The 22,899-nt window shown below is 44.9% G+C and overlaps 1 protein-coding gene across 1 annotated transcript; it reads left to right on the top strand.

Moving 5' to 3' along the window:
- Nucleotides 1–8,784: 8,784 nt before the first annotated feature.
- Nucleotides 8,785–21,965, top strand: Trim58 (tripartite motif containing 58). The gene is made up of 6 exons (XM_075992465.1): nt 8,785–9,204; nt 11,053–11,148; nt 13,922–14,152; nt 14,985–15,007; nt 15,104–15,204; nt 17,924–21,965. The coding sequence occupies exons 1-6, from the start codon at nt 8,785–8,787 to the stop codon at nt 18,511–18,513; spliced, it is 1,461 nt and encodes a 486-aa protein (XP_075848580.1). The 3' UTR covers nt 18,514–21,965.
- Nucleotides 21,966–22,899: the final 934 nt, after the last annotated feature.

Here is a 22,899-nt window from a genome sequence, read left to right as displayed (position 1 = left end):
TTTCATTTGATGCAGAAAAAGAGAGATAAACATCACATAGAAGAACTGATTTATAACATTTTCTTTCTCTTCCTTCCTTTCTCCCTCCCTCCGTCCCTCCCTCCGTCCCTCCCTCTCTCCCTCCTCTCTCTCTCTCTCTCTCTCTCTCTCTCTCTCTCTCTCTCTCTCTCTCTCTTCAGAGTCTAACTATGCATCCCAGACTGACTGGAAACTTGCTATGCAGACCAAGCTGCCCTCACACCCACAGAGATCTGCCTCCTTCTACTCCCACCTGCTGGGATTACAGTTGTCTGCCACCACACCCAGCTATATATTTAAATTTAGAAATGGCATCAGCAGTTGGTGACTTTGGGTAAATACGTTTGGGTTTAAAGGGAGGGATGTTCTACAACTCCGGCTTTCAGTTGTTAGGAAGACTACACTACGTAAGCAACCATACAAGGAATAATGATTTGGCGGATGGGAGATATAGCCAATTGTTTTCTAGGATGTAGTTCTATGATCTCACAAACAAAAAGGTGCTTGCTTGTTTTACAAATTAGATGAGTATGTTGACCAAATCTTAATACAGCTTTGCCAGTTTGAGGACGGAGGAGGAGATATTTCTAAAAGTCAGATTAACTTCCTAAAAACCCTTACTGTCTCAGAACCCATACCAACATTGTTCTTATTTATGACTTGGTCTGGGAAGTCCAGAATCAGATTGGTTGTTGGGAGAATTATCTTCCAGCGTATTTGCCTGTTTTGTCTTTTCTCTAAGGAATTCGGCAGCAGCTTGATCTTGTTGCTGTGCTGTGGGTGTATTTCTGTCTCCAACACTGCCTGGCAGCATCTTCCAGAGTAATAGACGACACTGGAATTTTATTGGTATTTGTTTGTGTTCCAAGGGCAGGCTAGGGCAAAAGGGCTGCTATCAATTTAGAACTGTTCGCTGAAATCAAGCAAGTGAATTAAACCACCGAATAAATTAAAATCCAAGAGCCATAGGAGAAAAGTGCTAATCTAGGAGTCAATAGCTACTCCCTTCAAGACAGTCGCATCTTAAATCAACAGATAATTTGTTATTGTTTTCATGAGCCAATTGGTACATAATTAGAAAGTCTAGCTTTTGAATACCCCGTGTTGAATTCACAATGGAGAAGAGAGAACTTCAGAACAATTAGACCCTGCAGACAACTGGATGTTTTCCCCAAAGGTCTGGCTTCCTTTTCTTCTCCCCTGTGGAGCCAGGTCTGGGAGCAGCTGCTGGTACAGTTTAGAATCCCCATCTCTATCCACAATACCTGCGTGCAAGCAGCAGAGGGTGGAGGCAGGAAGGCCTGGGTGACTCACCAGGGTCCTTGAACGGCTTAGCAGAGCACTGGGTGCCAACCCAGGTCTATCTCAGCTTTGAAGCTGCTGTCCTTCACTATGGAACTCTGAGGAACATTCTGGGAATCTCAGATGCTGCAATCAAACTCGCTCCACCAAGAACACGAATGCATGTCAGCTCTTCAAGAGATACCAGGACTGCCAGGCGGTCTGGAGCCAGTAAGAAATACTCAAGAGACCAGGCATCAGTCCCCAAATCAGAGTGATGGATCAGGTGTATGGAGAGAGCTTCCTTCTCCACAGGGAGCTGGGGAGTTTGGGGACTCTCTGGGCTGGTGCTCCCGATCACCGCATTCTTCTGTGACGATCTGCTTTCCAGACAAACTTCACAACCAAAAAATTCTGAAGAAATTTTAATTCTAAAGGCCAAAAAATAAATTTACATTGTACTCTGTGATCTTTTGTGGGGCTGATTTTTGTCTTGTTTCTTTGGAGAATGTTGCATCTTGTCAGAGACACCACATTCAAACACCCTCCAAGGTCTCTCCCGATTTCTCTCTCACTCCTAGCCCAAGTGTTTTAGATGGAAGGACCCCCCCCCCCGCCGGTTTCTATAAAACAGAGAGGGTAGTGAAGGGCTTCTTACTTGGACTAGTGGGTGGGGACAGACCACAGGAGGTCACTTGGTGAATGAAGGCTGAGGGTGTGAGCTAAGTGAGATTATCCAGTCACAAAAATGACAAATATCTGGGTCCCCTTTTGCAAAGTAATCTGTAATCATCATAAGCACCGGAAGAATGGTGGGGTGGGGAGAGGAGTTTATTGTTTAGTGGGTACAGGGCTTCCTTCTGTTGGATAAGAGGGGAGATGCTTTAGAGAAAACCAATACATTATAAATATCTTCCATGGCATTGACCTATATACACTTACATTTTAAACTGTACACTTAAAATTCAAATTTTAAACATTTGAGTACATTTAAAGTTGTAAATTTAGTAATGTATGTCTGTCACAATTTTAAAATTAGGAGAAAAATATGGGACATAATTGCTTAAATGCAAACAAACTGAAGTTCCAAAAATAGAACAGGCAGGAAAGGACTTGCTGAGTCAGTAACTGTTGCTCCTGAGTTCTGTGGCTGAGCGGTTGAGCGGTGGGGGAAGAGGGAGGGAGGAAAAGGGAGAGGGGAGAGAGAGGCAGGAGCAAGGGAGGGAGGAAAAGAGGGAGAGATGGAGATGGAGGAAGAGAGGGAGGAGGAGGGAGAGGCAGAGGGAGAGAGAAAGGCCAGCTACCCAGGAACACACAGACTAGGGGACTGGGCTGAGCCCTGGGCTGTGGCTCCCTCTAGTGGTACAAAGGTGAAAGCAAGGAGCACAGGAGGCATGACACATTGTAAAGAACTCATGATGGACGCAGTGGAAACCAGACCAAGGACCCAAAGGAGTGAAGAAGATACTTGGGGTACAGATGTCACTGAACTAATCCAACGTCAGAGAAGACAGAACCCAGGTGGAGAAGAGGGGTCGAGAGAAAGGCAGGCTGGAATAAGACTTGGATCCACCCAGGCAGCCTGACCATGAGTCAGCTTGTGGGCTGCAAGGAGCAGGGAGGGCAGACTGGGTCTCTAGGCACAGCTGGGCTGCATGGAAGCAGGTACTGCATCAAAAAGAAAAGACCCCGAGAAAGTGCAAATTCCAATTAGACCCTCTCTTTCCCAGAGAGCTAGAAAGTGCCGGGGAAGCGTTCTCACATATCGCTCTTATACTACAATTCCTCTCATTTCTGTCCACCACTTACCTAGATGGGTATCCATAATGGAATTTTGTGTCATTTCGGCAACACTGGGGCCAGTGAGGTGGATCAGTGGCTGAAGGTGCTTGCTGTCAAGCCCAAAAAACCTGGGATTGAGTCCCTAAACACACATGGTGAAAAGACTCTTACAGGTTGTCCTCTGACCTCTGTATGATATGTGCACCGTGGTACACATATGTCTACACACACACCCCACATCACCTTCCTCGATGCCCACCCTCACCCCCACCCAAAGCATATTGTCCCTTACATTAGCCTACTAGGTATGGAAGCCTTGCTTCAGGTGAGGCCCGAGAGCAACTGGTACCCTATTTGGTCAATTAGGACGATGCTGCATCATCTGACTGAGCAATGGACACAGGTGTCCTCTGTAGAAAAGCACAGATTAAACTCTCCCTTTATAGAGCATCTGTGATAGACTCTTAATTCTGTTGGCCCACTTTCTTATTTATTCTGCTGGTATTTGGTGAGTAGCCATATGTTTCCATCAGTTTGTAATGTTCCGGGGACAAAAGAAATTGGCAAGAAACCTCCCAGTACTAACACAGCTTCTCTTTGTATTCCAATTTTTTATTTTTTCTTCAGTTACATACAATTACTATATGGTAACCTATTTTAAGCATGGCGGTACCTATTTAATACTCTGAAGAATCGAGAGAGGGAGAGAGAGAGAGAGAGAGAGAGAGAGAGAGAGAGACTTAAGCACCATCATCCTTGACTGTGATGTGAAATACAGCATAAGAAGCAGGCACAGTCTGCCCCAAATCACTTATTCTGTAATCAAGATCTATTTTGCTCTCCCTAAGCCTTTTGCCCCTTTCTTCCCTGATGTCACATCTTAAATGTTTTCTGTAGTTGGCTCTGAAGAATCCGTTTCAATTATCCACCTAACCCCGAGACAGCTGGCCCCAAGAGCATTTTGACCCTTTACCCCACCAAAGCTCCAAGCCAAGATTTATCTCATGATAAAGCTCTGCCAGGTCCTGAGTCACCAGCCTGCCGCTCCTTGCTACCTTGTCTGCTACTGGAAACTTCTTAATTGTTTGGAAATGGTCAGCCCTTCTGCCCGGGACACTTTGGGTCCACACAGCCTGGAACAGGGGCTTTCTATTGCCAGCTTGTCCTCACCTTTCCCCTGTTAGTTCAGAGAACTTTGAGGTCCAACCACCGGAGCTTCATGGTGGAGTCCTGTGCTATGCTCCCACAGGATCAGGACATGTCCTTGTTTGCTGATTCTGAGTAGGTCTCCACCAACTGAGCACAGGGTTTCTGGAGGGATGGGGTTCAATTTCCAGCCTTCTCCTTGTGCCTTAGTCCCCAGCACTGCCTCTGAGACTCTAGACTCCCAACGAATACGTGCATGCTGGAGACGGGACACATGGATGGGCGTGGCAGAAGCATGCCAGCCACCACCTGCACGTGTTGAATGGGGGAGACTGAGGCTTTGGGTAAAGTGATCTCATAGGGGATGTGTTGTGGCTCGGTCCCAAGAGGAGGCAGCTTCCATGGGCTGGGTTTGCTCATCCAGAGGCTGAAGAGAGGACTCGGTGGTCAAGAGGTCTTGCAGAGGGCATGAGTTCCATTCCTGGCACCCAAGTCAGATGGCTCACAAGCACCTGTAACTCTAGCTTCAGGGGATCCTATGCCTTCTTCTGTCCTCCTTGGGCAGGAGGACACCCATTATACTGTTCTCATCATCCTACTTGTCATTCCACACATCTTCCCTTCAAGTGGTCGTTTATTTCTGAAAGTAGGAAATCTCAAGTTTAAAGGAAAAAATTTAAAAAAATATGTAAGTATTATATGTAGGATTTTTTTAAAATAGCGATTACAGCAGAAAAAGCCCGTGGTGCCATTGAATAAGGTGTGGGAGGAAAAGAGGGCAGGTGTGCTCCACACTGGCTGGCATGAGCCAGGGCACTTCTCAGTTCGCTCTAGTAGGAGGCTGACCACCCCAAGTCAACTTCATGTGTAATGCCATGTGCTGACAGACTTGAGAGCTAACCCTGAGTCCACATGCTTCAGGAAAGTGGGAGCTTTGTTCATTTTAAATTTAGAGTTCGTGTATGTGTGCGTGTGTAAGGGGCGGCACAGCCTCAGCACACCCATGGAGGCCAGAAGCTAACTTTTATGAGTCAGTAAACTTTTTTATATTGTGAGTCTGGGGGGCTCAAACTCAGGTCATCAGACTTGATGGCGAGCATCTTTGCCTACTAAGCCATCTTCTGGGCTTTCAATGTTTTTTGGAAGGATGGGCAATGCTGTGATCGTTTTTTGCTCTTTGGGCTCTTTTGCTCTTTGGGGGCCCACCAAATAGCCAAAAGAGTTAAAAACAACCAACAACTTTTTGGTGTGCCAACATGAGCTGGAATTTCCACAGTGCCTGAGAAAGCTTTAAAAAAGAGGATATGGCTCCGTTAAGACTTTCTGCTTGCTGGTTAGCCCTGTTAAGTAGGAACAAAAAACTAAGTTCTGTGTCAGTACAAACATCAGCATTCTAGAGCTTGAGGAAGTTTGAGTGCAGTTCCTGGACACACCTCTGACCAGCCACGAGTTTTAGATTTGCCTTTCATGGTCCAAGAGCAGGTGAAGCCGTGTAGTTTAGCAGTTTGAAATTTGTTCATGGGGTCAAAAAAGACTAGAGATACGCAGTATAGGAGGTCCTGACAGGAAAAAGAAAACCTCTAAACAGGTTCCAGTGTGTTTTAGAATGTGCATAGACTTGAGAAAGAAAGAAAATGGGCGCAGATAGTTACAAAAAGAAAGAGTTAACAAATAATAAAACCTTCGAAGAGAAACTATTAGTAATATAAAAAAAAGCCACACAAGATGGAAAACACACAGGGAGTCTAGATCCTAGATAGTATTGTGTTGGTTTTGAATTTTTTGAATGCTGATAAGCTAATAACAGTTGCTAAGAGCCATGGTATTGAAAGAAGGACTGATAAAATAAACCAGCCTAGATATTTAAAGAATGCCTTAACTTTAAAATGGAAGTCAAAAATTTCATTTGTGAAATGGACACCAAAAATGCTTTGGAGAAGAGCTTTTGGCTTTTGTTCCAGTGAGAAATGAGAGGCTGTGGATTCCTTCCAAGCTAATTTGATTGGATCAGGAAAAACCTCCTGAATCTTGACAGACGATATATGTTGACAAAGGTTACTGCTAGTTTTCTCAGGACCTGGACATTCTCTGAATTTTCTCAGGGACCCTAAAAGATACTTCACCCAAAGACAACAGGAAGCAGTTTGGAGAACAAGACACCCACATTCCCAAGAGGAATGTGGAAGCTTTTGGTTATTTAGTGGGTTATGGATGTTTGTTATCATTTAGGGGAATATAGTATATTGATTCAAATTTAAAGTTCTTTTTGTTACACTGTACATATATATATATATATATATATATATATATATACACACACACACACACACACATATATGTACATAGATAGATACTCTTGTTTAAGGTATTGTATTTATGTAGTTCATTTTAAAATGTAAGGCAAAATTCTAGTTTTTGGAAGCTATTATTATAAACTATTTAGGATAATCAAGAATCACAGGGTAGTAGTTAGTCACTGATAACAATCAAATTTGTAGATGTGTTAGGTATGTTTTCTAGATCACACAGAGACATATTTTAGATTGATAAATGTTTTTCAAACACTTCAAAGATCTATAGAATATTGTATTTAAAATGTTTTATTAACTTAGGGGTTTTCATGACAATGAGACACATCTGTTTCTGGCAGCACCAATTTACTTTATAAAAGGATGATGGACATTGAAGAAACTCCATAGGGGTTTGTTTTCTCAAGATTAGCCATTTGGGCAAGAAACTGCTTTTGTTTTGACTGCTTGACTGTGTGCTATGCAGACTGGACATGCAGAACCCTCAGAAAAGTGACTGCTGAATTTTTCCTGAACAAGGTAGAACAGTTCTTCAAATTTCCTGTTTCACTGAAAAGTCTGCCTGATACTCTAGGCCTGTAGGCTGAAGATGGACGCCACAACATTGCAGAGGAACTTTGGCTGACTCCAGGCAGCCAAATGTCTCTGTTGTTAGGTAATTCTAACTCCTTCTAGGGTCTTTGATGGAGTTAAACACTAAATAATTAGAGGTTTCAGTTTTTCTTAGTTATGGTAGAAAGTTAGGTATAAAACCTTGGACTCAATAATATAGATAATGTAGTATTTTCTCTGAATATACTAAATACAAATGAACTAGGTATTGTAAATGTAATTCTTACTTGATAATTGTTTTTGTTGCATGTAGTTTTACTGTGTTAAAGTTAAAACCTTTCGTTTTTATTTAGACAAAAAGAAGGAAATGTGATTTTAAGGTGTGTTACATTTGTTTATGCTGTGGAATATTTGTTTAATGATGCAAAGATGGGTTGCATTCTTTTTTTTTTTTTTTTGGTTTTTTTGAGACAGGGTTTCTCTGTGGTTTTGGAGCCTGTCTTGGAACTAGCTCTTGCAGACCAGGCTGGTCTCGAACTCACAAAGATCTGCCTGCCTCTGCCTCCCAAGTGCTGGGATTAAAGGCGTGCACCACCACCGCCCGGCTGGGTTGCATTCTTTTATGTTGCATTTGTTTAACTGGCGTGAAGCTGTGTTACTTTGCCTGTCTAAAACACCTGATTGGTCTAATAAAGAACTGAACAGCCAATAGCAAGGCAGGAGAAAGGGTAGGAGGGGTTGGCAGGCAGAGAGAATAAATAGGAGCAGAAAAAGAGAGAGTAATCAAGGAGTAAGAAAAGAAGGGCCATCCATCCAGCCACACAGCCATCCAGCCACACAGCCATCCAGCCACACAACCATCCAGCCACACAGCCATCCAGCCACACAGCCATCCAGCCACACAACCATCCAGCCACACAACCATCCACCAAGGAAAATTGAAAGTCAGATTACAGAAGTAAGAAAAGGAAAAGCCCCAGAGGCAAAAGTTAGATGGGATAATTTAAATTAAGAAAAGCTGGTGAGAAATAAGCCAAGCTAAGACAGGGCATTTATAAGTAAGAATTAAGCCTCCATGTGTATATTTATTTGACCCCCCCCACCAAAGAGCAAAAGAATAAATAAAACAACCAACAGCAGGGCAACTTAGCTGGCCTTGTGTACTTCTATCATCGACTACTTGGGAAACTGAGCCAGGAAGACAGAGCATTCAAAGTCAGACTGGATGGCAGAGTAAGTTCAAAACCAGCCTAGACTACAGTGTGAATTCAAGACCAGCCTGGGCAAATTTGATAGAGCCCTGTCTCAAAATAAAAGGTAAAATGAGACGTTCCTCAGTGGTAGAACTTGCCTGGCTTGTGTGAGGCCCTGGGTTCCATCCACACCACAAAACAGTGCAATTTCAGTCACCTCTAATGCGAGTCAGGATGGTGTAAACGCTGCATTACATTAAAGAGCTCAAATAACACTAGTGGAGGAGGAGTAGAAAAATAAAAAATAGAAAAAATAAGAAAAGGTTTCTTAGGAGGTGACAGTTACTAAACTTGTTGCTGTCACCACGAGTGGTTCTTTTTGGCTGCTGGATCCGGCCCAGCCCAGGAGATAACACCCCAAAGGCTTGCACCCCTCCTTGTGGGTTTTCTTCCTTCTGTGCAGACCGCTAGGGCAGCAGGAGCTGCTGCCACCGGCCAGGGCCATGGCCACTGCACCCGGGGAGCGGCTGCGGGAGGAGGCTCGGTGCTCCGTGTGCCTGGACTTTCTGCAGGAGCCCATAAGTGTGGATTGTGGCCACAGCTTCTGCCTGCGGTGCATCTCCGAGTTTTGCGAGAAGTCGGACAGCGCTCAGGGCGGCGTCTATGCCTGTCCCCAGTGCAGGGGTCCCTTCAGCCCCGCCAGCTTCAGGCCCAATCGGCAGCTGGCCAGTCTGGTGGACAGCGTGCGGCAACTGGGATTGGGTACAGGACACCCAGGGACGCGCCAGTGCGCGAGGCACGGCGAGGACCTGAGCCGCTTCTGCGAGGAGGACCATACGTTGCTGTGCTGGGTCTGTGACACTAGCCCTGAGCACCAGAGCCACCGCACTGAACCGTTGCAGGAGGCTGCCAGCCGCTACCAGGTGAGACGCTACTCAGGTTCCCGTGTGGAAAATGGGAAGACCCTGGGGCAGGCTGCTCTGGGAATGTAAAGGGCCATATTCATACAGATCCAAAAGGTGCGACCGAGTCTGACCCTAAGTAGCTCCCAAGCTCATTTCTTCCCTGGCTTCTCCATCCTTACTAGCTCACACTTCCCGGAGCTGTGGCTTTTGCCCCTGGGAAACCCGGGAGCTGGGCAACTGCTAAGCACAGCCTCTGATGACAATGGGCCTCCTGCTGCCGGTGGGTCGCCCCTGCTGAGAGAGAGCACAGTTGCTGCTTTCTATAAAGAGGGGGCTCCCTAAGGCTTCCAGCCTCTGTGTGTATTAATTATCTCGGCAACAGCAGAAGCCTGCTCGCTCATCTTCCGCCAAATTTGCTGGACACGTTTTAAGTACATTTAAGTTTTCAACTTCCTGAACAACCCTACCAGGGAAGCCAGTGTGGTTTTCCTGCGGTTGGCAAGCTTAACCACCCTGTTGGAAGGAGCACCGACGGTCTTAAAATGTTGGCTGGTTTATTTTCTCTAATATTAAAATTAATTAATTAAAACTAAATTAAAATTAATTGGGGTATTTTCCTCAACTCATTGGAAATATATCTCTTGATTTTATTGCTTGCTTCCTCTTGATTTTAAAAAAATTCAGGCGTGAGGTATTTTTTAAATTAGATTTAAAAATTATGATCCTACCTGTTTAAGTTCTGAAAATGCTGCACAGAGCTTGGCTAGTGAGACATTTCTGATACTGTTTTCTATAACGAGTCAGTAGTTTCTTTTTCAGTTAAATGCCAAATAAACACCATCTAGACCTCTCAGCCAATCAGTTACAGCGGTCTAAGGCTAAGCGTGCACAGCCCTTATCCTAACCAAACACAGATCCAGCAGAATCCGCCCTGTCACTGTTGTCCCCAGGCCTGCCATGCTGTTTGTCACCTCCTTGGCCTGGCTCATGGTTTCTTGGGGCTGACAGAGCAAAATGTCCCAATAGCAAAGCAAATCCCACGGCAGTCTTGTCAGGCGCCCCCATGAGTTCCAAAAGCACGTTTTACAGAGTGCTATTGTGGCCTCCTTTCAGGTGTGTGTGTGTAGAATTTATTGGGTAACTTTCACAGTGAGGTTCATATATTTTCCTTCCCAAAGCATATTTGTGTGTGTCCTCTGTAACCAGGTATACACTCGTGCCTCCTGCAGGGTCCTATTGCCCAAAGGAGATGTAGCCTTCGGTGCATCCTCTCCACTCCTTGGGTAGGGGCACTTGCTGGCAACTCAATAATCTGAATTTGATCCCTAAACCCACATGATCGAGGGATAGCTGGCCCCTGCAGGTTGTCTCTGACCTCCATATGTGTCTATGGCACTCTTGTGGGCACACACACACACACACACACACTGAAAAGTATAAAAAAGAATAAAAAGCTCTTAAGTAATAAGAAATGCCATCATATACTTCAGTCTGTCAACAATAGATGGCAATTCCTCTATGACATCATAGTTTTTATAAATTCACTGTAAACATTCTTTCAAATTTGGCATTATATTTTATAAAATACAACTACTTACCATCATAATTGTATTTCTAACCATTAAGTATATCCCTTATCTGTATTCTATTGTTGCTATATCCTTTCACCTCACATTGTGACATTTTGTATTACTATTGGAAAGAGTGACATAATGAGACACTTTTAGGACCATATTTGCTGCATTTGGTGAGTACTGACTTAGGTCAGTTAGGGACTTCCCAGCTACTCTTTGTTCTGTACATCTAAGCCAACTGGAGGCCTGAGAGAGCGCACCTGCAATGGTCTTGTGTTGTCTTCCCAAACAGAGGATGCTCCGAGTGGCTTTGGAACTTGTGAGGAAGGACATGGAGGAGGCTCTGATGCAGGAGACCAACGTGGGGAAGAAGACTGTCATTTGGAAGGTGAGGACACAGCTGTGGCTTCAGGGAGCTTTCAGGCTGAGGATGTGAGACATCCCGCTGTCACCTTTAACTCGCTCACTCTCCTGCTCCCATTCCTGACTCTGTCTCCTCCAGGAAGCATCCCAGTGTCCTCCTAGGTCAACCTACCCCTGTTGCGTCCTGTTGATATGACCTGACTTCTAAGTAAGTAGCTTTGCTCTCTGAATCTTACCTGCAAACTCGCTGCTAAAAGCCCATCACCTCAATCCATGATTCCTGGATAGATCTGTGAGACGAATGAAAACCAGTGCTACACAACGCATTAACAAGAGTACAGAAAGCAGCAACCATCCTATACACAGAAGAACAATCAGCTGTCTGCAGTCACGCAATCACGCATTCCTCTTCTGCACCTCACCCAGCCCCTTTTCTTCCTTATGCATCTAATCTGTATACCTGTGGATGCAGTGTTTCTGAACGTAGGTTATCTCCAGATGTGCTACAAATTGGAGCATGTTGCTGCCACCTAGTGGGCAGAGTCAGGAATGCTGCTGAACACCTTTTAACACTGTGTTGGGCTGCATTCACAACTGTCCTCCAGCACACACTCAGACCACCTATGAGCCGTGGGCTGGACACACCTGCTACCGTGTATAAGATTCTCCCCACACCGGTGTCACAGAGATGTCAGGTCAGACTCTCAGTGGTGCCAGAATATGAAACTTAGAAATCATAGGCATATCATGTATACATTGTGTTGTGTGATATCCAAGATACATTCTTATTTTTCTCCTTTTACAAATAACTGTCTCTATTATTTTTTGCATTTTTTTCTAGATATTTCCTTCTTGTTTTTTGTTGAAAATACAGTCCTTTATAGACAAATTATTTCCCCTATAAGAACTGGTTTTTTTTTCTACATTTTTCTTCTGGGATAAGTCTTATTCCATTCCAATCACACTGTCCAATATGGGTGAAGTTAACCATTGGTTCTCAAATTAATAATATCCAGGCTTATGAACCAAGTCACTTTCTCTTGATCTTAGCCCATCCATGGACCTAGGAAGTCAGAGTCCCATATCAAAGACCCCAGTCTTCATATCTAGATGCCATAATGGCTACGCTAACATAGACATGATGCTAAGATTCCCGTTAAGACTAGTGCTCCTACATGGTTTACAGTCAGCAATGTGTCCATAGGAGACACGGGCAACAAAGGAAGTTGGATAAATACAGGGTCCTTCTTTCTGTCTTGGTAACTTTCACAGGCAGAAGGATGGAATGAAGGAGGATGGGTTACAGAAATCTCTCCTCATTATTGCTTCTCATGCGCTTCTGGTTTGACTCGCTGTAACCCCACAGCTCCACTCTCGGTCCAGCTCAACAGTAGCATTGCCTCCCACACCGGGGTGTGTGGTGTATATTTAACAGGAGCCTTACCTTTCAGAAATCAGGGCTTGAAATTCTGATTTATTTGAATTTGGAAAGTGGCCATCACATTATGAATGTAGTGGTTTAGAAAATGTGAAAAGAGAGGAGATGAACACAGGAGGAAGGTGTTGTCTTAAGAGAGGGAGATGTTAATACAGCTGGTTCTAAAAGAAAAAAAATCTGTCCTTCAGTGAAACCAAGAAATTAAAAACATTAGAAACAGAGTGGAGAATACAGGAGGTAGATGCTCTGGGGGATAATTTGCTTCCTACTCTTGGTTTACAGCTGATTTCCTAAATATTAATTTTGCGAGAATCAAACAGATATAATAACCCATAACAAAATCTATTCCTTGGATCTCATTGGAGCATAGACGTTAAAGGTGGGAACCAGGATAAAGATCTAAATCTGATGTGCAAGCCCCTGCCTGAGGAGCACTCAGCTCTCTCTCGGCTGTGCAGAAAATGTGAGCCGCCATTACCACATAGTAAAGGACACTTAGAGCCGGGGAGATGACTCAAGAGCTAGCGTGCTTGTCATGCAACCACGAGGACCTGAATTTGAGTCCTCAGCACTCACACCAAAATTTGGGGTGGCAGTGCATGCCTGTAACCTCAGTGTTGGGGTTTGGGGAGCAGAGACAGGCAGACCAGTTCAGCCTAAACAGCGAGCACAGGGTTCGGGTAGAAACCCTGTCATAAAAATGAGGGGGAGAGGGAGGACAATAGAGGGAGAGACCTAAAGTAAATCTCTGGTCTCTGCATATGTACTCACAGACGAACACATTTCTACACACACGTACACATGTGAACATGCATACGCATGTCACGTACACACGTGCACATGCACACACACACACAAGCACTAAAAAGAACATCCGTTCTTAATCTCAAGCTTTTCACAGTTACAAATCCAGGTTTCTTTCATCTCTCCGTTGCTGTTTCTAGTAGATACAGTAGCTGGTAGAATCAACAGTAACTAGTGTTGTGTGGGGGCTGGACACTGTACACAGATGGGCGGATGGCACTGACCTCCCACCCCCACACTTCTCTCCTATTTTACATATGATACTGAAGCTTGTATCCAGAAATGTTTGCCTTCAAATCTCTGTCTGATTGAGGTTCTGAGTCCAGTAACCTTTCTCAAACTGTTGCTGTGCCAGGCCCCCATCCGCCATACAAATGGTGTATGCATGCTGTTAGAACACAGCCAACAGTCAGTTTGAGAGAAAATCAGAACTGACTCTGGGCCTGCCTCCCTATCTCTACTGCCCCACACTTGAAAGCAGGAGCTCCCCCGCCCCCCCCCCCCTCAGTGGCACCTCTCAACATCCTCCATGACCCAGGTTGCTATGTCTCCACAGGAGAAAGTGGAGATGCAGAGACAGCGCTTCAGGCTGGAGTTTGAGAAACACCGGGGGTTTCTGGCCCAGGAGGAGCAGCTGCAACTGAGGCGGCTAGAAGAGGAAGAGCGAGCCACCCTGCAGAGACTGCGGGACAGTAGGAACAGGCTGATCCAACAGAACAAGGTCCTGAAGGAACTGGCTGAGGAGCTGGAGGAGAGGAGCCAGCGGCCAGCCCTGGGGCTGCTGGAGGTGAGGCTAGCTTCTGGGGTGGAGGCAGATGTGAGGCTAAGGGACAGAGGTGAGATCTTGTCATCTGCATACCAGCACCTAGGCATGCTTGCTCCTAAAAGAATGTAGAGCTGATACAGAAGACATGAGAATCTGAGGGGACCCTTAGAGAGCCAGCTTTAACAAAAAGCTTAAATGACACACGTTAAACAATTTAGCGTTTACGAAAAGTTTTATGTTGACTGTCTTTAGATTTCAGGTAATTCACACACACACACACACACACACACACACACACACACACACACACACGCCCCTTTTCAAAGATAAGGTGTTACCAGATATTAATGGCTTCCCTTCTCATCAATGCAGATCAAGGGATCAGCCTTGGTGTGATGGATCAAAGAATCAGACATTTAGTATTCACTTACAAAGGCAGTAAGGGTAACATCTGTGTGTGCGTTTACCTCAAATCAATCCTTCCGATATTTTGATATCTTTCCCCCCAATTCTGTCTTCATTAAGTACAGAGTGTAACTTGTAACTCTACCAAAAGAATCAATTGGCAGAATTATTGGCTCAGAAAATAGCTAACGTGATGGGTTTGGGGGGAATGGATGTAAACCGTGTGTGGCATGATCCTGTTCTGATTGTGACTGATTTCACCACTGAGACTCTTGGTTATTTAAAGCCCTTTCTTCCTATAAAGAGCAGGGATTCGCTTTTCCCTGAAGCTTCATCTTAGGTGTTAGCAACTCTTAAATATTTCTATCGCCCTCTTTACTGTGCACCCAGGCTGACTTCAGGAAGAGGTCAGAGGCTTGACTCATCCCTGTTTGTCTTTCCTTTCCAGGGCGTGAGAGGAGTCTTGACCAGGTATGTTTCATTTCTGAATCAGTGTGGGGTGGCTGGTGCAGGGGAGGCAGGCCCCTGGTGACCACACTGACTCCCGTGGGCTCTGCATGCTTCCAGAAGCAAAGCTGTCACACGGCTGGAACCAGAGGTGGTCCCCTTGGAGCTGAAGACAGTATGTCGCATCCCTGGGATGAGGGAGATGCTGAAGAAATTCCAAGGTAAGCATCCAGGGCCTCAGGTCCACCATGCTCCCTTTTACAAAAAGAGTAAGAGACAGGAAGAGGTCAAAGGAAGTTACTCTGGGCCAGAACTGGGGAAAGAAAAACTCCCACTCTCTCTCCATGTAGCCTGTAAAAGTCTCACAATGTGTGGGAAAGATAAACTAAGACTAGAATGTGCGCGTGTGCAGACTCAGCTGTTAGCTACGCCTTTTCCTCTCGGCTCCCCAGGCTGCCTATTCTTACCCGAAGCATGCCGCATTTGTAGAGAGAATCTTGATGCCTGGGCCAGCCTCTCACTGCAGCCACTCAGTGGTAACAATCAGAGTCCCAAATCGCAGAGACAAGACTTATTTGAGAGCATGCTGTCATGAGTGGACCGTGAGACCCAGAGCTTAACCTCTGCCTTGGTGCTTGTCATCAGGGAGAAGGACAAATGAAGCAAAGATTATCATTTTTTCCCCGTTCTCTCAATGACCCTAGCACCTTTGGTCACCAAAAATGTGTTAGATTCTTCCCTCCAACAATGCCATGCCCCAGTGGGTTCCCTAACTAGGAATCTAACCCAGTTCCCTTTCTGACAAGATCAGCCAAGAGATGGAATCAGGCAGGCAGTACACCCCTCAAGACTGACATTTACCCTACCCCATCAATAGCAAGTAGGTTGTGGCCTCCATTTTTAAGAGTTTTATTGGGGGAGGCGTTGTATTTGTGTTTTGCTTTGATTTTTTAAGTAAGCATGCAAAATAATGGGTTTCTTTCTTTTAAAAGTGATTTCTTTATTTTTATTTTTCCATATGAGTTGTTTTTGCCTGTACCATGTGTGTACAGTGTCCTTAGAGACCAGACAAGGACATCAGATCTCTGGAGTTATAGATGGTTATGCGACACAATGTAGTTGCTGGGAACAAAACCCCAGATTCTCTACAACAGCACCCTGTGCTCTTAACCACTGGGGATCCTTCTATCCCCAGCAGTGGGCTCTTTCTGACCTTGTTATATATGAGCGTCATTGTACTTTGCTCATGCTGAAGCTCTAGGGCCCTCTTACCTCCTGTCTGTCCCTGACCCTCACTCAAATATCCTCCCCGCTTTTTGCTTTCATGTCCTAATCTGAGCAGATGATAGATATTTCCCATTACCAATTTCAGAGTCCTACATCTTCAATTAAGGCCTTTGATTTACTTTGAGTTGATTTTTTTGTGTCTGCTCAATGATAAAGGTCTAGCTTCATTTTTTGGCATGTGGGCATCCAGTTACCCAGCACCACTTGCTGAAGAGACTCATTTTTACCCCAATGCATGATTCTGGCATTTTTGTTGAGATTCATTTGGTTGTAGCTACGTGAGTTTACACCTGGATTTTCTCTTCTATTCCACTTCTTTACATGTGTTGTGGCCACACATTGGGGTGACATCTGTCGGGGTCCTACCTCAATGGGGTTTGCAGGTTCCAGGGAGGAGGTGTGTAGATTAGTTCACCATCAAAGGAAATCAGGACAGAAACTCAAGCAGGACAGAAACCTGGAGGCAGGAGCTGATGCAGAGGCCATGGAGGGTTGCTGCTTACTGGCTTGTCCAGCCTGCTTTCTTATAGAACTCAGAACCACCAATGCACAGATGGTACCTTCCACAGTGGGCTGGCCCTTCCCCATTAACCACTAATTAAGAAAATGCCTTACAACTGATTTTTGGAGGAATTTTCTCAATTGAAGTGGCCTCCTTTTAGAAACTCTAGCTTGTGTCAAGTTGCCATAAGAGTAGCCATCACAGCCGGGTTACTTGTACTGGTTATTAACCATCTTTTCATAGCTAGAATGAAACCAACATGGCAATGGAATATGGCATTCTTAAATTTTCTTAAATTTGGTTTGAAAATATTTGAGTGAAATTGTCTGCACCATTTTCATCAGGGAAGTTTGTAGTTTTCTGCTGTGCCCCTCTCTGGGCTTGATATTAAGGTGATCCTGGCTCCATGGAACGAGTTTGGTAGCATACTTTCCCTTTCTGTTTATAGAACTGTTTAGGGAGTATTGGTGTTAACTCATCTTTAAATGGCTGCAAGAACACCATTGCAGTTGACCGGTCCTGGCCTGTACTTGTGATTGATGAGTGGTCAGTAGAGTTTCTTAGGACTCCTGTCCTCGGGATCAACTAATCCAGTTAATTCGTGAGGCCTGCTGACAGAACACAGGGAGACACCACTTGCCATTTATTGTGAAAGAGTTACAGACGGACAGGCAGGCAGAAAAGATGAGTAGGGAACAAGGAGAAGAGGCTCAGCTTCTTCTACCCCATCCCTACCCCTCCCTACACCGGACTCCTCCTTCCAGGATCCTCAGTGTGGTTGGTGGTCTGGAGGTCACACGTTCTGTACTTTCCTGGTTATTTATTTCTCCTTTGCACATAAAGCAATGGATTTTACTGTGTCACTGGACAATGCAAGTCCCATTGTGTACAGCAGAATTCTGTGAGACCCAAATCATGGCTTTTGCCAGGGTCAGCTTTTGAGGATTCTTAGTGGTGCCTGAGTTTTCCCCAGCTGGAACTGAAGCTCAGTGATGCTATGCAAGGCCCTGGGGTCCATCCTACGCACAGTAGAAGGGAGGGAGGGAGGAAGAGAGGGAGGGAGGGAGGGAGGGAGGGAGGGAGGGAGGGAAAGAGGGATAAGGTTTTACTAGACCTTTCTGCTCATTCTCACGCTTGGTAAAACTCCACAGTGGACGTGAAGCTGGACCCCGCCACTGCCCACCCCAGCCTGCTCTTGACGGCCGACCTGCGCAGTGTGCAGGATGCGGAGGTCTGGAGGGATGTCCCAAGCAACCCTGAGCGCTTTGACACCTGGCCCTGCATCCTGGGCCTGCAGGGCTTCTCCTCTGGGAGGCACTACTGGGAAGTCATCGTGGGAGAAGGAGCAGAGTGGGGCCTAGGGGTTTGCCAAGACTCGGTGCCGAGAAAGGGGGAAACCACACCATCTCCAGAGAATGGCTTCTGGGCCATGTGGCTGCTGAGGGGAAGCGAGTACATGGTCCTGTCCTCTCCCTCGGTGCCTACGCTACAAGATGAGCGACCTCGCCGCATTGGGATCTTTCTGGACTATGAAGCAGGCGAAATCTCCTTCTACAACATCACAAATGGGTCTTACATCTACACGTTCAGCCATCTCTTCTCCGGCATTCTCAGGCCCTACTTTTTTGTCTGTGACGCGACTCCTCTTATCTTGCCACCCATGACAGAAGCAGGACCTGGAAACTGGACCCCCAAAGGTCTCCTTGATCTCGCTGCTGCTGTTAGAAGTGAGGACTGCTAAAACCACCCAGACGTGCTGTGCTTCACAGAGGCCCTGGGTGGATGACCATCATGGCTGTGTTCTGCTTCAGCAAACCACAGCCGTGCCAGCTCTGCGGCCCATTCTGTGGAAATTCTCCGGTGGGGACTAGGGAGTGGATCCAGGGTGGTTCACACACCGAGGAGTGAATGTGGACGGAATGGCGGAGACGGCAGCAGGCTCATCAAACCCCCTTGCCAGCCGTCTCGTCCTTCCTTGGTACATGCTCACAGTAATAAGCTAGAACTAAATGTATTGTCCTTTCAGCCTCAACATTTCGTGTAATGGGATTTAGGAGTATCAGTTCTGCTCGTTTCTGTTTGTTTTGTTTTTGAGACACAGTCTTGCTGTATAGCCTAGGCTGTCCCCAAACTCTTGCCTCTGTGGCCTGGGAGCAGGTGTGTGCCACAATGCTTTGCTGAGAAATAAGTTGACTTCAAAATAACCTGATATTATTCTAGTGAGACCCATATTCTGAATCTTTTTTAATTTTCCTTTCTTGATTTTATTCTCTCGCTTTCTTTTGCTTTATGTCTCATCCTACTTAGTCTTAAAGTTCCTTCTAGATGAATGTATCCAGAGTCATTCCTTTATATGTTTGTATTTCCTAGCGCTACAGACAATTACTTTCTATCTTTTCTGTTTAAAGTTTTTTTATGTGTATATGTGCATGTGTATGCTACATCAATGCAAGTGCCGGCTGAGGCCAGAAGAGGGCGTCAGATTCCTGCAGCTGGAATTACATGCAGTTGTGGGCTGCCCAACATGGATGCTGGGAACTGGGATTAGGACTCCAGTCCTCTGGAGCAGCAAGCAGTTTTAACCACTGAGCCATCTTTCCAGTCCCTGTCCCCTTTATTTTAGAACCAGTTGTCAATTATTTTGAAGTTCTAGCATTGGTGGTGGTGCGTGCCTGTCATCCTAACATCAAGGAGGTAGAGCCTGGACTTTGAGTGTGGGCTCCATAGCAAGATCCTACCTCAAAGTCAGAGAATGTAACTTAGTTGTAAAGTACTTGGCTGTCTTGTTCAACATCCTGAACTCAATCCTCAGTATCCAAACAGGCAGGAATTTCTCAGGAGTTTAGATTTTTTTTCTTTCAGGATCTAATAATGACTAGGTAACTGGCTTAAAAGCTGACTTCCCATTCAATGTCCTTTTCTGCAGGATGGAAACGGCATATGCTTACTTTCTGCCCCTTTACCTGTTACTGGTTCTAAAGACCTCAGTCAAACAATATTCGTTCTCACTCAGACTCAGCTTCTGGAAATGGATCCTATGCAGGAAACCCTGATGACACCCATGTAATGTAACAGAGACTTCTGAAGTTACCATTGATGAGTAGCCAGAATTTAACTCTTACTTAAATACTATTTAAGGATGGTGATGAAATAATAATAATGTTCGTTTTATTTTCCAAGTATATTCTACGTCTTTCTAACAAAACCCTTAAAGGTCATTGAAGGCTCCCTTGCTATCGCCTCTCTCTGTATCTGTATCTGATAAATAAGTGTTAAACAAACATTACAAAGTGTCAAGTTCTGAAATGCCAGCCCTATAGGAATTATTGGTAAATTCAGTTATCTTTATCTTAATAGTCTACCAAAAATTTCATCTTCCTCTTCAATTTTACTTGAAAACTCAACATGTTTTCCTTTTCCATGGATATTTTTATAATCCACATTATTACTTCTAATCATGTTATTGACATGTTTTTTAGAATTTTTAAAAAAATCGTGTGCAGATAATTCTCTGCTCTATCTCTCATTTACAGACAGGAAATTACATGTCTTCACATGTCCCTGTGTGTAGTTCACACACACAAGCCATCTTAGTGTACAATCTGAGTGGAAGAAAGGGACTTTAGCCCATCAATAGAGCCTGGACCAATGAACCAAGGTTGGCCTGAGGTGACATCTCCCGGGGATTGCCAACCACTCACAGGGTCACGGAAACCATCTTTCTGGGACTGAGGCAATTGGTACATCTGAGTCCCAAGACCAGCCTTTCTGCCATGGAGATCCTAATTCATGTCTCTGGGGTGTCCCTAAGTTCTACCATCTCACAGTGCCCCTTAGCAAGATGTCAGTCACCAAGCTAACATGAGTCATTGAAGACTTCATCCTCTGTGTTCTAAGACCTTGCCTCTCCTGCTTTGATCTGTCTCCTCACCTTTCCAATCCTCGAAATGATCTCAACATCCTCTCTGGAATTCTACTCCATTGACTGTAAGACCCTCTAAATGGGTACCTGTTTTCCCACCTTCCCCACCCTTTCTCCCAAACAATACTTTCTTATATTTAGCTGTTGGCTTGGACTCTACAGGCATTTAAAGCCTAGACTGTCTAAAACTTAACCCTAGACCTTACCATGGTACAATCTTCCTCTAATTAAAAACAGAAAAAAATGACCCATATCTTGTGCATGGCAATGTCTTCCCTTCAGTTTCTCAGACTGAGTGACCCTTTTGCTGTGTTCTTGATCCCACTGTCCACCTCTAGTCCCTCAGCAGTGATAGTGTGGCTCTGCTTTCTAAAGGGTGAAGAGCCCAGCCAGTCTTCATCTTTAGCTGCTGCAATCTCAGCCTGCACCTTCACCCCCATTCTTCTCTTTATGGTTTCCCAGCTGGCCCTTCCTTGCTCACGTTCATCTTCAACACCTCTCAGGTCCCAGACAGTGGTACCACTGCACTGACCATCTCAATAGGGTTAGAGTCTGGTGAAAACTTCACCCTCCATGGTGAGATCTTAAGCCCTCAGAGAACTGTGCTCAATCTCTCCTCCAATTCTATCTTCCTCCCTCACCTCTTCTTTCATTCTTCTCCAGATCCCTTGTCTCCATGGTGGAGCTACATCAAACCAAGAGCTTCCCACCACAAGGCTTCTCCCTAGCTGTGATTTAGGCTTGCAGTTCTCCTTTCCCAGAATCTCTTCATCTGTTTCCTTCTCTCTGATAAGCCCACTCCAAAGACTTCTCACTAAAGACCTCTTCTCTCCACACCCCCAGAGCACACCTTCCCAGTTCATCTTCACCAGATCATGAGTTTGCTTACCCCACATAATATTTATCAGTATGTATCAGCTCCCAGTACATCATAGTTAACTCTTATTTATGAAGTTTTATTTAATTACTAATTTATTTGTTCTTTTGTGGTATGATGTAAGCATCATGAAGAGAATGGAATATTTATTAACAATATAATCCTAAGTATATCCCACAATCTCAAACACTGGTTGGGTGTGTGGTTATGGCCAAATACATATTTGTTGAATGAGTAAATGATTGACCTGAAAGGAGAACTAAATGATGCAACCAGAAATATTTTACAAAATGCGATATATAGATACTATTTGTAACCAGTCAGCCACTATCCAATAAAGGTTAATGCCCAGTACTAAACATGTCAAGTTTATTATAGATACAGGGGGGGAATATCTAGGTAGAAAACCAACTTTGGAGAAATCCAGGATTCCAGTGATGGGATGATGTTTCCTTTTCAGGCACAGCTTCCCTGAACCTGCTGGAGTTTGGGGTCCTTGCAATGCCATAAGGGCACTGTTAAGTTGTGCATTGTCTTGGGATCCATAGGCCCCATCATCTCTGCCCTCTTGTGCATCCCTCTCAGAACAGACTGGACTATTTTCTAGTCTGAAATATTATCATTTTCCACTGTTTCTTGTTTCCTTCACATTGATTGCTCTGACAATTAGAAAACTCTCTTTATAGAGAAGATTCCCTTCTCTATAAAGAATCCCATTATAGAGATTCCCTTTAGAATCCCATTAGATTCCCTTGTCCTAAGCTATAAACTTGAGTTGTGTCTATGTAGCGTGAGACCTATATTTCCAGCAGACTAGATGAGTTCTTTACAGAACTAATTTCATGAGTATTGTCTTCTCCAGTCTCACTCTCCTGAATCAAGTCACTAGTTTGATACAGGCATTGTCTAAATAGACCCGGTTTTCAGCATACTGAAAATCTGGAATACTAGGGGAAAACAGTACGCAGCATTGGCCCTGCTCACTAGCCCAACTTGGAGTGGCAGCTCCTATTCCCAGAATCCCATTGGGTCAGAGAAGGTGGAGGCACTGGATAACTTGTTAAATGTGTCCTGTCTCCTTTGTGGCTGGTGTTTGTTTCTGGGGTCTTCTGTCCCTCTATTCTACTGTACATGGAAGAGGAAAGGATGCAGGCAGATACTCACCAAGGAACATTGTGGACCCACGATGTCCACAGTTGTTGGCGGGGAATATTTTCTGCAGCTGTAATTATGTTCGGTCAAAAGTGCCTGCACAGCCATTTTGATCAATCCTTGACCAATGGTTCTAATTTCACCTGCTGGTCTCCAGGATTGCCTTGCTGATTCCA

This window comes from Microtus pennsylvanicus, chromosome 11, assembly GCF_037038515.1.
Source record: "Microtus pennsylvanicus isolate mMicPen1 chromosome 11, mMicPen1.hap1, whole genome shotgun sequence".
Classification (NCBI taxonomy): domain Eukaryota; kingdom Metazoa; phylum Chordata; class Mammalia; order Rodentia; family Cricetidae; genus Microtus; species Microtus pennsylvanicus.
Note: the sequence above shows the minus strand (reverse complement) of the source record. Positions and strands in the feature narration are given on the sequence as shown.